This window comes from Perna viridis, chromosome 9, assembly GCF_037379345.1.
Source record: "Perna viridis isolate PV_CMFRI_1.1 ecotype Kerala chromosome 9, ASM3737934v1, whole genome shotgun sequence".
NCBI lineage: Eukaryota > Metazoa > Mollusca > Bivalvia > Mytilida > Mytilidae > Perna > Perna viridis.
Genome location: NC_142453.1, coordinates 11,603,015 through 11,618,950, shown reverse-complemented (window position 1 = coordinate 11,618,950; position 15,936 = coordinate 11,603,015). Strand labels below are relative to the sequence as shown.

At 31.8% G+C, this 15,936-nt stretch overlaps 1 protein-coding gene across 2 annotated transcripts in view; it reads left to right on the top strand.

Moving 5' to 3' along the window:
• Nucleotides 1–15,936, top strand: part of LOC148606708 (mitogen-activated protein kinase 1-like) — a 43,138-nt gene that overhangs the window by 16,185 nt on the left and 11,017 nt on the right. For both annotated transcript variants that reach the window (XM_088543957.1, XM_088543956.1), the window contains exons 3-5: nt 4,054–4,109; nt 14,963–15,152; nt 15,760–15,892. In XM_088543957.1, coding sequence (XP_088400083.1) covers nt 4,054–4,109; nt 14,963–15,152; nt 15,760–15,892 — 379 coding nt within the window. The remainder of the gene's footprint in view (nt 1–4,053; nt 4,110–14,962; nt 15,153–15,759; nt 15,893–15,936) is intronic.

Here is a 15,936-nt window from a genome sequence, read left to right as displayed (position 1 = left end):
GCCAGCTGACTATAATCATTGTTCGAATATGAGGTAGATATAACCTACATGTATAAAAGATCAAAGCTATCGATAAGACAGGCTGTATAGATATATACAGTATAGCAGGAAATTTTCATGAGGTCTAATTTTTCCCTTATACTTTGAAGGTTTGGGAGATATTTTACATATACATGTACATATATCTTCCATTCCATTAAATCTGATGATGCAGAAAAAAAATATCACAGAATTTGACACCCCTATTCATAGAGCATATTGAAAAATTAGGCACCTGTGAAAATTGCCCTTTTTATGGTAAGATGTATGCTGTCCCAGTAGACTTGGGACAACTTGTGTCTGTGGGCCGAGTTTGCACAGCAGGTTATTTCCTCTCATACTAAAATCAGACCCTCAATGATTTATAAGTTATAGGTTAAATTATATCAATAGATCACTGTTCTGGTGACTTTACCCCCTATTAAAACTTTTACATTATTTGACATAAACCATAAAAGCTAATTAAAAACTACAAGATATTTAGTGAGATTTTAGCACAAATAAGTATGTTTTATAATTCAAATGTTTATAGGTATGTGGATTGCAGAAACCCCAGAATCCCCTGTCTATGGACCTGTGTAATGATTTGTATAAATTTTCGATTGTTTTAAATTGTGAGAGTGTGAGGCCAATATTTGGAATGTTTTGAAATGATATGACACATTGTCCTAATATTGGCTTCAGTCCTGAAAAACCAAGTTCATCTTTGCAATTAGGATTTTTTCTTTGTAGGAGTTGTTGATGATTAGACAGACCTTACATAAAATCACTTACTTTATGTTAATTCAGTAACCAAATTTGAGATCATTTGAACCAAATCCTTCAAGCTGCATTAGCTGCTAAATTTGTTCAGTTTTGATTCTACTGAATTTTGCTGATAAAATGAAATAAGTTTGTATTAATGCAATTGAAGCAATAAATGTTAATAATACCTACAGAATATTGTAAAAACAATGTTTTTTCAATCAAAGAAGATCAATAGTTCAGATTTAATTATTTTTGCCCTTACTTCCGAAGATTGTCGACAGTGCATTAACCCGGGTTTAAAATACTTTAACCTTGTTTTGCAAGACAATAAATATATAGACACCTATTTCATGTATTTAACACATTTTATTTGTGGATATCAAATGAAATTGTATAGGAAAAGTACAATTTAGTAGAATTCGGGCATATTTCAACAGAAAATTTTTTGACGAAAATGACAGCTAATGCAGCTAAAGTAAAAAAAAATACTGAAGCTTCAGCAATGGGGTAATTCTTATACATCAAAATTCAAAATCACTGGCCTTAACATTAGCATCCATAAGTTACACACTGTAGCAAACTACACATATAAACTGAAGAAAAACAAAACAAGATGTCACACAAAAAAACTGAAACATGAGCAATATGAACTCCAACAAAAAACCGTTCGTCAGGTGGTCAGTATATTGATATACTCAAGTCAGGTCTAAGAAACCAGAACATTCACAGGTTGGCCTGGTTATGTACTGAATATTGTTTGTATATGCCTATGAACATGTTTTCTCTGCTGGAATTACTCAGTGTTTGTTTAGTATTCCTTGTTTATTCTGTCATCAATGATGTTTCCTGGTGCCTTCAGTTAAAGTGATAGTTGAGAATCTAGGACTATTGAGAAAGGTTTTAATCAAATTTACTCTAACAATGCTACATAAATGACAAATGATGAAATCAATACAAGCTGAAAGATGATTGGAGTTTCACTTATACAGCAGAACCTTTCAAACAAGACCTCTTTTTGGCTGTAGAATTTGTTTGGTTTTGTAGTAGGTTTGATTTATCCAGGTTCAAAGTACATTTTCACTGAGGCCAAAAATATCAGATGTCTGTTTCATCCTATCCTACCTACCCTAGTATTTTTGTGTCTACCTTAAACATTTTATTAGCCATTTTGGCTCGAACACTGTTTATGTCTAGATTATTTTCCAATTAACTCAATGCAAAATGTTTTTAAAAAATAAAATAATTCCCTACCTACCTACTGGGTACCTTTTTTTTCTTGCTGGTAGCAGGAAACAAGACTTTTTTGGCCTGATACAAATGTATATGTATTAAGGAATTTCAAATAGTGTCTAGTTGAAACTGGTTATTGGTTAAGGCAGATTATTAGTTTCTGGGTTTTTGTCCCTGGATTACATTCTTTTGATCACTGCTATAACGTTGGTTCCCTTGATTACTCTTTGATAAGGCAGATTATTGGTTTATTCTGGGTTTTGATAAGGCAGGTTATTGGTTTATTCTGGGTTTTGTTAAGGCAGATTATTGGTTTATTCTGGGTTTGGTTACATCAGGTTATTGGTTTATTCTGGGTTTGGTTAAATCAGAATATTGGTTTATTCTGGGTTTGGTTACATCAGGTTATTGGTTTATTCTGGGTATGGTTACATCAGGTTATTGGTTTATATTGGGTTTGGTTACATCAGGTTGTTGGTTTATTCTAAGTTTGGTTAAATCAGGATAGTGGTTTGTTCTGTGTTTGGTTAAATCAGGTTATTAGTTAATTCTAGGTTTGGTTAAATCAGGATATTGGTTAATTCTGGGTATGGTTACATCAAGTTATTGGGTTATATTGGGTTTGGTTACATCAGGTTATTGGTTTATTCTGGGTTTGGTCAAATCAGGTCATTGGTTTATTTTGGGTTTGGTTAAATCAAGATAGGTTTATTCTGGGTTTGGTTAAACCAGGATAGGTTTATTCTGTGTTTGGTTAAATCAGTATATTGGTTAATTCTGGGAATGGTGACATCAGGTTATTGGTTTATTCTGGGTTTGGTTACATCAGGTTATTGGTTTATTCTGGGTTTGGTTACATCAGGTTATTGGTTTATTCTGTGTTTGGTTAAATCAGGATATTGGTTTATTCTGTGTTTGGTTAAATCAGGATATTGGTTAATTCTGGGTATGGTTACATCAGGTAATTGGTTTATTCTGGGTATGGTTACAGGTTATTGGTTTATTCTAGGTATGGTTACATCAGGTTATTGGTTTATTCTGGGTACAGGTCAAAACTTTATAAATGCTGCATATAGTTGTAAAGAAAAAAAACTTTTTGAACAGGCCAAGAGAAAACCCTGTCAGACTGTACTACTGTTTTGTCATTCTGGTTTTTGATTGCTCATTGACGCCATAACAAGCAAAGTTGCAAGGGTTTCTGGTGTTTAAGAAATTATAGATATATATTGTCATTCTAGACTTGAGTTGTGTTATTAATTATTTTTGTGATAGAAGAAAATGCTTCATAATATTGAATATTCTGTTATGTAACTTTGAATTAAATTTTAGGGTAGGGGGGTAATAAATACATTGTGATGGTTTCTGGATTTACAAAATGTATTGTGTCAAGTACATTGTATTTTTTTAGTTGAAGATTTTAAGTAAGAGCATGATTATGTTATCAGGGGTCCATATTAATTTTCAATAGAGAATGTCCTGGACCTTTTCCTCCACTTGAGGAGACCTAATATTTTCATTAAAGTGTCTATGAGTAGGTAGGACGTCCTAGATCAAAAATTGGGGGCCCTGGAATTCAGACCTCCACTAATATTAACCCCTGATTGTAGATTTATCATAAATATAAACATAGATATACATGTACATCACAACGTCTGCTGTAAGTGGTAGTATCTGCATCTGAAGACACTGCTTCAGCCTTCAAAATTGGGACGAGCCTGCCAGCCAATGCTACTAAAAAACTGAGTTCTTTTGATTTATTTATATGCTTTATCTTTCTAACTATGGGTTGGTTCTCACATTGAGGCCATTGAATGATTTGATATAAAGAATATTATCTATTGAGCTTCAAATATTTGATGTATTAAAGTCATGAAGATGTTCATGTAAAAAATCCAGATCACGAAATTGAAAAAAAAATATGACTTGGGAGGGAATGTGCTGGTATAAAATGCTTGTCCTAATGAATTTGTATTATTTCTTACCCTGAAACGTGTCAAGGTTGCAATGTGTACAAAAGGTTTTTATATTTATTTTCAGATTATCAATATTCAAGACATTCTCAGAGCACCAACCATTGATGAAATGAAAGATGTGTATCCTTTTAACATGAGAAAGTTCTTGAGGTAAAAAAACTTTTGTCACAGCTGTCTAGACCTATGAAGGACAGTGTCCCAGTATGAGTTTTGGCCAGGAAAAAATATATATCTGTTTATGGTTAAGTTGGATGAAGAATCATTTTATTCTTTTTAATTATATTTTATAGACACTTTTGGACTTCCAGGAGGATTTCTTCACTTTAATAGTGCTCAACTAAAGAATTATTAGCTGCTACCAATTAAATATGCTAGGGTAGGTAGGATAACTTATTTTTATTATTTAGTTTTTTTTTGGCCTTGAGAGTGTAGACAGTTATTATACGCTCAGTGTTCTCCCCATGAATTGGAAATAAATCAGTACTTACTGGTATTGTACAGCTCTTGAAATTTTTATCCAAACAGTGCACATTACCCATAGTGCATTCTGATGATATAATAGTTGTTGATAAACTTGTCAATATCCTGATATTTAGACTGCCCATAGATAGTGATAAAGACCTCCTTTGTGACTTGGTCATTATCACTATCAAAACCACTGTCCTATAGACAGTGTATATCACAGTATTCTACCAATTTTCACAAAATTTGGTAGGCAGCTAGGACATGATGTTACCTGGAATTTATGATCCACTGAATTTTGTGGAAGTTATATTCTTTTGGACTAAGGAAGTGGATATCAACTCCACAAAAAAAATGTTAAGGGTCACTTAATTTTTTTCCTAATATTCAAAATTTGGATTTCCACCATTACAACAGTGATTTTAAACGTTATTAAACTGTCATTTGTTTTTAAGTAGATAGCTTTTATTGTTGTAGTGATTAATTTATAGAATTTTTTACATAGATGCTGATAATAATAAAATCAAATTTATTGAATTTTCTATAATGGCCCTTAACATTTTTTGTGGAGTATATTTTATAAACAAAACTTTCTTTGTTTCTTTCTGACAACCTACTGTTAATGCCACCAGCAGCTTAAACACAAAAAGTCATATTTCCTGTGTTTTCATTGTATAAGGCCTAAATTAAAAGTACTCATAAAAAAACGCCATCTCTAGAGATTTTAATGGCTGTTATTTGCTTTTTTTCATCTGATTTTAATTTTATGTTTGTCATGAATAGTATGGTTTTTGTTTGACCTGAGTCACCAATGGTGACAGCACCACAGTCATTATATACGTGTGCACTGAAGATGTGCACCACCTATTATGGAGAAATTTGATTTATTTATTTCCTACAATTTTAGCAATTTTTTGTCACTATATGTTGTGAATGATACCTACTTTGTGTAATCTGTAACTTGAAAAGTATCAATCCAATGTTATTCAAACTTTGCACAGTGATTATATACACTGTAAATATTGAAGATGTGCACCTCCTATTGTTGAGAAATTTGATTTATTCCCGACATTTTTAGTATGTTGAACTTAGCCAATTTTCCAGCAATATATGGTATCATTTGGACATGGAAATTTGTAACCTACACTGTAGTTTTTTTTTTTTAATTTACTGAGTGTTTATGTACATTTTGAAGACATTGACTAAGATATGACAATGACACAGGTCCAGACATGTACTGGTATTGGTCTTGTTAAAAGATCATATTAGGTTTTGGATGTTCTAACCTACTTTATCGTCCTACACTGTACCTTAAATTCTGGGTTCTGAATAGAGTAGGGGAACATCAAACAGATTTATTATGTGTGGCCTATAATTAGGAATGTGAGGTTTTTTAAGCCGCACAGACATAATGTTTCCTCTTAGAAGGTAGAATTCTGCTTTAGTTTTATTGTTCCTGTTATTTATTTAATTTCAAACTTCTGGTTTTGCCTTCTTCAGTTTTAAGTTTCCTTAATTCATGTCTGGATTATTGGTTTTAATGTAATTTTTTACATGTAGGTTTGAATTAGAGGCATGCCATAGATATTTTCCAATGATTTCAAGTTTGGTGAAACCATTTGTTGCTGTTGGTCTTGTTCCTGAAAAATGATGAGAATAATTCTCCTTGAAACCTAATTGTACATCAATGCTTATTGATTTATACTCTGAAGTTAATTGGTTAAGTCATATATTTTATGATGTTGTTTTTAGGCTGTTTAGAGGAGTTGGCATTGACTTAGAAACGTAAGGAAATTAAAAACAGTTTCAGATTTTTCATTTATTCATGTCCTCTTGTTTCATATGCTGCTAAAATGAACTATGAAGAACGCATCTGACCAATGTTTAAGTAAAATTTAAACTCATATTTAGATGGAGAAATACATAAAAGGTCTCAATTCTACTGATTGTATCTATGCATTGGTGGGATGATATGTTGGTTATCATTTCTAATTAAATATATGCCATAAATATATGTACCATATGTGCATTACATGTACCTCTGTTTGTACAGTTTCAGTTTACTTTTATATTGCTGCAGTATATGGGGGCAACTAGTTCCCTGTACCTGTGTATAATGTTGTTTTACGGCCAGCTGCAGCCTGCCCTGTGGTGAGGTTTAAGGGCTCTTTTTCATATATTGAAGACCTATGGGTAGCTGACATATTTCATCCCATTGGGGTTGTTGTCTCTTTGACATATTCATCATATCCTTTCTTGTGATATTGTATCTTTAAAGTGGACTAGGGAATCTAACTTTATTTGTGATATAGCCCGAATCTGATGGCACTGGTTTGTACATTTGTGACTTGAGATAATGATTATTTCTAAAAGAACAGGATTGTCAAGCCTTGTAACACTATAATGTCTATCGTTTACTACATAATGGATTTTTGCTGAAATTAGTAATATCATAAACTCAAAAACTCTAAAACAAAGAGGTCCAATTACTTGTATTGGACATGGTAGAATTCTCTGTGCAGGTCGGATTCCACTTTCCCGTCACCATGTGCAAGTGCAGTTTTGGTGTGGGAAAGTTGATTATTGTGCCCACTTTTCCATTGGCAAGTAGAAAGCTTGAATTTTGTAAAGGGAAAGCATATTTCAAGTGTTGGAAAGTTATCCTTCGTTCATGGAAACCTGAAATTTTGAAAAATTCATAGAACACTACAGTACTTGGCTTCCTATTTTGATAATTTGGGTTTTGGTTTTTAAAACATTATATACAATTTATTTTTGGATTTTGACCTTCCTATGTACTTTGTTATGTAATGCTGCTGATCAGAGGTTACTCCTTGAATTATATATACAGCATTGGAACATCTATATATGATTATTGATATTTTTGTGTTTTAAATCAAAAGTATTTTGAGGACTTCCTCTTTCCCTGGCGTTGTTTTTCTGGCTGGGGAAAAAAAACCCAATATGATTTGTACTTGCTGGTTCCATGTTATATATTGAGTGCCACTATTTCTTGATTAATGTTGATGACTAATTGACTTGGGATAATTATTTCTACATCTGAATCTTGTTAATATGAAGCTCAAAGCTATAAGCATTTATTTTTATCTCTTCTATATTTACACAAATTCCTGAAGAGATTTCCAGATGAGTTTTGTAAGAACAAAACATTCATTCAATATTTCAAGTCAGTTTTAATTTTTTTTCTTTGGGTTGAATGTTTTAGAATATGTCTTGCTGGTGTATGATGTAAATGTATTAAAAAAAGATGTGATTATCTTATTGCTTTGGGGAAGGGACCTGGGGCCAATGCAATTGGGAAAAATGCGTGAAAATTGTCACTATGGGAGATAATCTATGAATGTTCATACACTCTCATGAATCATCTTCTGGAGACAATGTTTCCAGTCACTATTGGAAATTTCAGTGCTGAAATTTGGAGCATATTTTTCTCTAAGAATGGGGCTGAAATTTGTACACTAAATAAGGGTTGGAAAATCCTTGAAAAGTTTATTTTTTTGCAATATTCTATGCTTTGCTACTTTTATGTATTTTTTTCTCAATCATTTTATAATTGTGACCACTTCAATCAGAAACTGAGATGGCTGTAAACTGTTTAACATTATTTTTCCCCCCAGCCACTCCATGACAGTGGAGCTGAGTAATGATCTAAATCTGTCTGTCTGACTAATCGCTGATATTTTGTGGTTGTAACTCCTCTAAGGTCAGTGTTAGGATTTTGTTGTGTTAAAGTTTGCCTTATTGAAAGAAACACATGATAATGAAACTACAAATGCACATACATCTGGAAGTGGAATAAAACTTTTTCTCCATATACCAACTCATTTTGTGTGGTTACTCAATGGGTGGACAAAATTGCAGTCCTCCATTTGGGATTCTGAAGGTTTTTTTGTGGTTTGTACAGTGTTTTAGAATTCCATTTTTCCCTGTCATCTGGGGCAAGTGCAATTTTGGTTTTTCTCTTTAGCAAGTAGGAAACTTGAATTTTTGAAGGATTTGCTCTAATGATTTTTACCAAAATTATTGGCCTTGCACTTAGCTAAATTCACAGAGATAACAGTTTTCCAGACTTTTTGTTTATGTTTAAACACTTGCAGATATTGACATGATTTTTGGTATATAGATTCACCATGAAAAGTTACAGATTAAGTTTATGTTTTGTTGCGGTCTGATGATTCTTACTGAAATTATGGGCCTTGAACTTAGCAAAATTCACAGAAATAACAGTTTTCCTGACTTTTTTTCTAAACGCTTGCAGATATTGACATGAATTTTAGTATTCAAATTCACCACGATGAGTTACAGGACAAGGCTGTAGGTGGTTCTGCTCTAATGATTTTACCAAAATTATTGGCCTTGAACTTAGCTAAATTCACAGAAATAACCGTTTTTCTGTCTTTTTTTTTTCTAAATGCTTGCATATTATGACCTGATTTTTGGTCTATAAATTCACCATGATAAGTTATAGGTCAAGTGTACGTTTTGTTCCGCTACAATATTCACTTTGGATTAACTAAAATTCAAAGAAATCACAGTCTGGAGTTTAAAACTACCATTTTGAGTAACAGAAGTTAGTTAGAAGACAAAGGTCTTAAGCCTAAAAAATACTTATTCCTTTTTCTATCAGGGTCCTTCTACATGTATTTCTCTTACGAAGAAATTTACTTAAGTATTCAACATGGGGACGCGTGGGGTATGTGAGATTGCTCACTAAGATTCTTTAATTTTAAAATAAAACATGGCTATCAGTAATAGATGGTATGTTGGTTTTTGATATGCTATTTATGTGAATTATTATCCTTGATTTCCTTATGGAAAAGCTTTCAAATTTGCTTAAAACTATTTATGTGTGATCATCAATAGATCAGCTTTCAACAAAGGAGAATCTCATTCCAAGATAAATGGAGTAAATTTTCCAATAGCTAAATTGGGTTTCCATTTGTACTAGTTATGGATGTGATGAAGAAAGAAACAAAAGACATTAGTCTTCTATTGTAGACTAATTGGCCAATTATTGTCTCGAAGATTCACAGTTATGTACAATCAGGTTCTGTATATGTGATTAATTGGGTCATACTGTTACCTTATTTACATGTTTTTTCTCTTTGATGCTCTAATTCTGAACCAGTTTTATTATTTGTACAAATGAGTTACTTCCCTTTGCTTGATATAGTGTTGTTGATTAATATATTGGTTTTACTGTTAGTTATGATTGATAAAGATAAAAATAACTTATAAGTAATGTCTCCTCCCTCAATTTTGCCTGACAGATTAAAAAGGGCTGAGGATGATCTTGTGTTCACCTCCTTCAAATGGCTGAAATATTTTTTTATGAATCTTGATTTCTATGATTTAATCCCAAATTTATTATTGGTAAGACTTTGCATTTCTCTACTTTTTTCTTTTTCGCTTGCCCCTTTTCTTCATCTGATACAAATCTCCAACCGTAAACTTGTATGTCTCTCAAGCTATTGATAATAGTAGATTGGTTTGTTAGTTTGTTAGGAGATAGCATGTGGAGGCCACTGTGACCTTATTCTACCTTGTTCTTTGACCTGCAGGTCACAAAGTAATTTTTAAATAGGTGCTGTAACTCTTTAAAACAGTTCTTTGTATTGTAAGTCAGTTTGTTAGTTTAGTAAAAAGTAATAAATTGAGTTGAAACAGAATTTACAAATTTATTCTTAATTGTAGTCATTCATTTCAGCAGACAATATAAGTTAATACCCTGGTAGATGTGAATAATCTATCAATGATTCTTCATGACATTAACTAGTTTTTCACATTTTTGTTAAAAGCTCTGTGGATCAATGTTAAGTATAGTCTTAAAGTCTTATAATTGCAGATATAGGCTTGCTAAGTCCTATAATCAGATTGATAGATTTTTATTCACGTGCATCATAAGTGAAGATCTAGGATACATGTACATGTAACTTCAATTCATTTTTGGTCTTTTTTTTCCAGTAAAGTGCAGCCAAACTATAGAACAAATGAGAATGAATTCTGCACATAAGTTAAAGATATCCCTGATCATACTTAGTAAGGTTGTAATAATAATAATGATAATAATAACAAGAACCTCTTGAAGAGCCTGAATTGCTCACTTGACAAAGCATACCCTATTAACTAAGTTACTCCATTAAAATAATTGTTAGTTATATGATGCTATACCTAAAATTTAGCAGGATGGTGGCATATGTATGAAAACTATTCTAACAAAAACCCAAGGCACTGTAATTTTATAACATTGACAGGAAATTATAAACAAAATAATCTTTAGTGCTTCACTGGGATAGGTACGTCAACTTTTTCAACTTAAGAAAGGAAGTATTTGAATCTGTTATAGCAAGTTCGATGATGATGTTAAGTGGAGTTAATCTGTTTTTTTTTTTTTAATGAAGATCAGTGATAACTGCTTCACAACTGGACAACTAACATGAAGGTTAAAATTTTGTATCAAACACCGATTTAAATGTCCATTGAATAATAAAATGTTAAATCTCCTTATCTATTGTCATTTTACATGTAAATACCTTAGACAGTTCATCAGGGGACTAAGGAAGACCAATTCTGTATCCAGAACATCATCATTGTATTTGCTGTAAATATTGTCAGCTGAAATAAAAAGACACATTTCAGTACATAAAGATCTTAAAAGGTTTATAGTGATTTTATGGAGACTTAAGTATAATAGCTAGAAAAATTTTAACAATCACTTTAGCATTCTTCTACTTATAGATTTTTTATGTCAATCAACCATAAGTTGAAGGTCACTCTAACTTATAATGACATTTAAATTGATCGTCAGTTCATGTTTTGTAAGAAGCCAGCAATTGTAATCATCGATCTTTTATTTGCCGAGAGTGTTGTTTAGATGTTTTATGCGAAACATTGAGCATTGTTACCGATATATCAGTATGATGTTTTTTTGTTAGGATTAATCAGGATAACATCAAGAATTTCATTCCTTCGGCAATTATTATCTTACGATGCGGTAGTTTCCAATAACCAATTGTTTCCTAATGAATTAGGTCATTAATCGGATAAAGCACTGCTTAGCGTGCTTTAGATAATGCTTTGATGAGAAGCTTAAGTTGGCTTCAAGCTGTATTTGTACCATCTTACTAATTAATTTTTTTTGTGTTTTTGTTTCTCTTTAATGATTTTGACTTTTTGTCAATGCTGCTTTGTCCTTTTTTCGACACTGGAATGTTTGTTCTTAAAAAATTAAAAACTATTTTGGTTTGGATGTTGACTGAAGTCTATAATTTCATTGATTGAAATGGACGTAAAACTACAAGTGAGAAGTTTTACTTCCTTGTAAGACAAATAAAGATTTGATTCAAAGATTTAGCAAAGAGAAACTTCTCAAGCTATAATGAAGAATGTTTTTTGAATCCCACCAACTGTTTGATATCTAATGAAAGTGATTTATTTGTAACTAACAATATTCTTTTTTTTTGATAAGTTACGTATGGCTTTATTGTATGGCATATCCTGTACTGTTTTTTAAGGCGATGATGGAATTATTTTTTTAGCACGACCTTGTTATCTACATCCATACTTTATGACAGTTTATTTTGATTGGTGGATAATTTTGCGTTTTTTTTGACAAACGTGCTAAATTAGACCAAAATTAGCACTGTGAATATTACCTGCTGAACAGTATTGTTCAGTGAGTGTTTCTAATTTATGCTTGATTTGTTTGATGATATCAAATAACTTTTGGACCCCATTGACATAACTGAGACATTAGTACTTTTCCTTGATGGATGTTGGGCTATAGAAGTAATCTGTCTTTCCATCTTAAATCATTTGTTTTAGGTTACATTTTTGTACTTTGATTTTTAGTTGGATGTTGATGAAACTTTCTCAGATGAAAGTTCCAATGACTAGAATGATTTTGAGGTCATTAGGTTAAAAATAATTGTGTTTTATCTTCATTAAAAAAAAAAGACTTTTCTGAGTAGTGGATAACAAGTACTATTCTGGTTGATCTGTTATATGGATTGTTGTTTTAGGTATTTTGTTTTCTCTTATTCTTTCTTAATTGTCTGTAATACAAAAGAAAGATAGAAATTATGGCATAAGTGACTAAATGTGTGTGATTCTGAAAGTAGTTGAGCACATATTGGTCTTTCAAAATTCTAGGCATTAATCCTGTGTAAACAAATATGTATCTTTTCAGTCTAAATTAGGAAAAACAAATGTTCATTTTTAGATATGTTTAATTGTGTTTAGAATAATACCACTTAAGTGTTCCAATGCGGTGGTCCTGTGCTAAATGCAATAACTGCAGGAGTCTAGTTCTACAGCACAGAAATTCAATATTTCTCACATATAGAACATAGAGTGACAGTAGGTTGGCATTTAGTCCACAACTTTGTCTTAGTGATGTTAAAAAATCCTAAAGTGATTAGTAAGGCTAAAAACATGGTATTGTATTGGGTTAATATGAACGTAAGAATACTGGATTAGTGAACAATAGCTACGTTAAAAAGGTAAAAAGGAACTACGTACACATAAAATACAGATAAAATGTAAAAAATTAAAGAATGTGAAGTATCAAAATAGGAGATGTGGTATTATTGCAAATGAAACAGTCATCCCCCGAATGCCAAACAACGAACAATTAACTTTCTACAGGTAACCACATGATCTTCAAAACCCATACCAAAAAGCAAGCTGTAAAAGCAAGCTGTAAAAGACCAAAAAGTACTCATAAAGCAACATCATGATTGACTTGTTCTTATCCTGAAATAAAACAAAATTTAAATCTGCCTGTAGACTTTGAACTATTAGTAGGTCTAATTATACCCCTTGCAAAACAAAGTTTGCCCCCCCCCCCAAATATAAAGTAATCACCCATTTTAGTTAGATTGATATTCTAATATCAATAGAGTCAACTTGCATTGTGAGAATTGTCTTTTACAAAGTAAAGATGGCAACATTGCCCTAATTTTGAATATGGGAATCTAAAATCAACATTTGCTTTGTTTGGCCTTACATGTATGTACATGTATGTATGTTAGTTTCAGATTTAAACTTGAAGTAGTTGATTAAATTGTTGAAAGATATTTGATTGAAGAACTTCTTTTTGTTTAAGTATCAAATTCCTGTTTAGTAAAGTTGACTTTTGATTTCAAGTGCTGGCAGTTTTGATTTGGAATGCTTTTGATTTAAGTAGCAGTCTTTGTAAGGATCATGCAAATTCTGTAATATGTGATACACCCCAAAAAAGGCTACACATTTTTATTTTTGTTATTTGAATAATTATTTATTCCAATCTGTCTGCTCTTAGGAGATAATCCACATTGAAAATCAACAGTTTGTATTGTATTTTAGTGCCACAGAGTTATCTCCCTTAACTTTGAATTTCTACAGTGCATTCTATATAATTTTTATCTCCAATGAACAAGGTTTATATGAAAAACTACATATTACTTTCTGTTTACTATGACATTTTTAACAAAATATCAAAAATAAAAATATGTAGGCTTTCCAACAGTGAATCAAATTTTGCATGATTCTTATGTGGAGTGGTACTTGAGTAAATATGACCTATAGGTTTATATAATGAACATAGATAATATTTCCCATTTTAATGTTGTCTGTATAAAAAAATATCCACTTGATATATTTCTGTATGTAAGGAAATTTTGGTCAAATTTTGGCTGAAAATACATGTTGTAGCAAGTTTAATTAAATGAATATTGAAGTCCAAAGAATATAATTAATACATATTGTAAATGATTGTTTATATTCCAACTCATAATAGGAGAGTTATACTGCATATACCATGTCTGTCTGTCTGTCGGTCAGTCTGTTCATTTATTCATGTGCACACAATTCAGTCACATTTTTCTCTTATATCTACTATGATCTGAATGATTCCATTATAGTTTTATCTATGGAAATTTCTGTTGTATAGATTTTTATGCAAAGCAGGATCATGTTTATTGCATATAAATTCAACCATTTGTCATCAGAGTTTCTTTGAAGTATGAGATTTTTTCCCAAGGCTATTGAAGCACTGAGCAAGCACTGCAGGTGTAGCTCTGTAATATTAAAGTTAGTTTTTGTTACAATGCACCATGGGCTTTGAGCTATAAATCTGGGAAAAACGCTATAAAATTGTATCCAAGGGCAGATCCAGAAATCAATAAAGGGGAGAGGGTTCCAGACAGTCATATTCTCAGTTATGCACAAATACTTTGCTTGAAATCAAGGGGGAAGGGGTTTCCAACCAATGAAACTGCTCTCTGGATCCAACTGCCAGGAAACCTTGTTCTATTACAAATCAACAGAATGATGAGAAATTCTATAAAGGTAGTGATAAATGGAGTAAAACTCTTCAAAACTGTCCAACTTGTATCTGTCAACAAATGTCTTCACAACATTAGTATCTGATGCATGGCAATTATCAAACTTTTTTCATTTGTTAATGCCATTAAGTTTTTGTATGTTATTAATCCTTAACAATGTAATAGATATATTGTACAGTGTTTAATGGAAACAGACATGTACAAATTGTTGAAAACACAGAATCTGAGTAATGACCATGTCTGCTACTTCCTGTATCAAATACTCAGAGGACTGAAATATATCCACTCCGCAAACGTCTTACACAGAGATCTGAAACCCAGCAATCTGCTGCTCAATACAACATGTGATCTAAAGGTAAAGTATGGTGTAACACAGAAAGGAATTCTGGATTTCCCTGCTTTAATTGGGGGAAACCACAGCTAGAAATTTAATTTTAGGACGCAATGCTAGGAATTTAATTGATAATTGATATAATAATTGTCGTAAATGTGAATTATGACTTGTTCTTGTTATTACAATAGTATGATCATTTTATAGACAAATTTTATTTTGATTGTAGCAAAATTGAAAGAAAATCCTACTTCAGAAATGCTAGCAATGCCAGGCTGGGAGTTGATTTACTGTTTTTACACCTTTTTTGTAGTTAAAAAAAACAAAACATTGCAGTAATTATAAAATTTTTCGGTGTGCCTAATGCATTATATGAATTTTACATTATATGAGAAATCTATTTGGTCCATGTTATTGCACTTTGTCTATTTACAGAGTGTCTGTCATCTCAAAACCTTTACTTTCTATTGCCTTTAAATAAATTTTATTTGAAATCCAGCACAGTAATTTAGAATCATACACAATTTATTTTAACTTAGTTTTCAACTGCAATTAACTTGGTAACCCATCTGTCATTTATTAAAAAAAAAAAAAAAAAACCAAAACAACAACAAATTTAAACTTTTTTCAGATCTGTGACTTTGGTCTGGCAAGAGTTGCTGACCCTGATCATGACCATACTGGTTTCCTGACAGAATATGTTGCTACACGATGGTACAGAGCTCCAGAAATCATGTTAAATTCTAAAGGCTACACTAAGTCCAGTATCCTTTATATAGGATGTGGTTCAACAAGTCCTAAATTATGG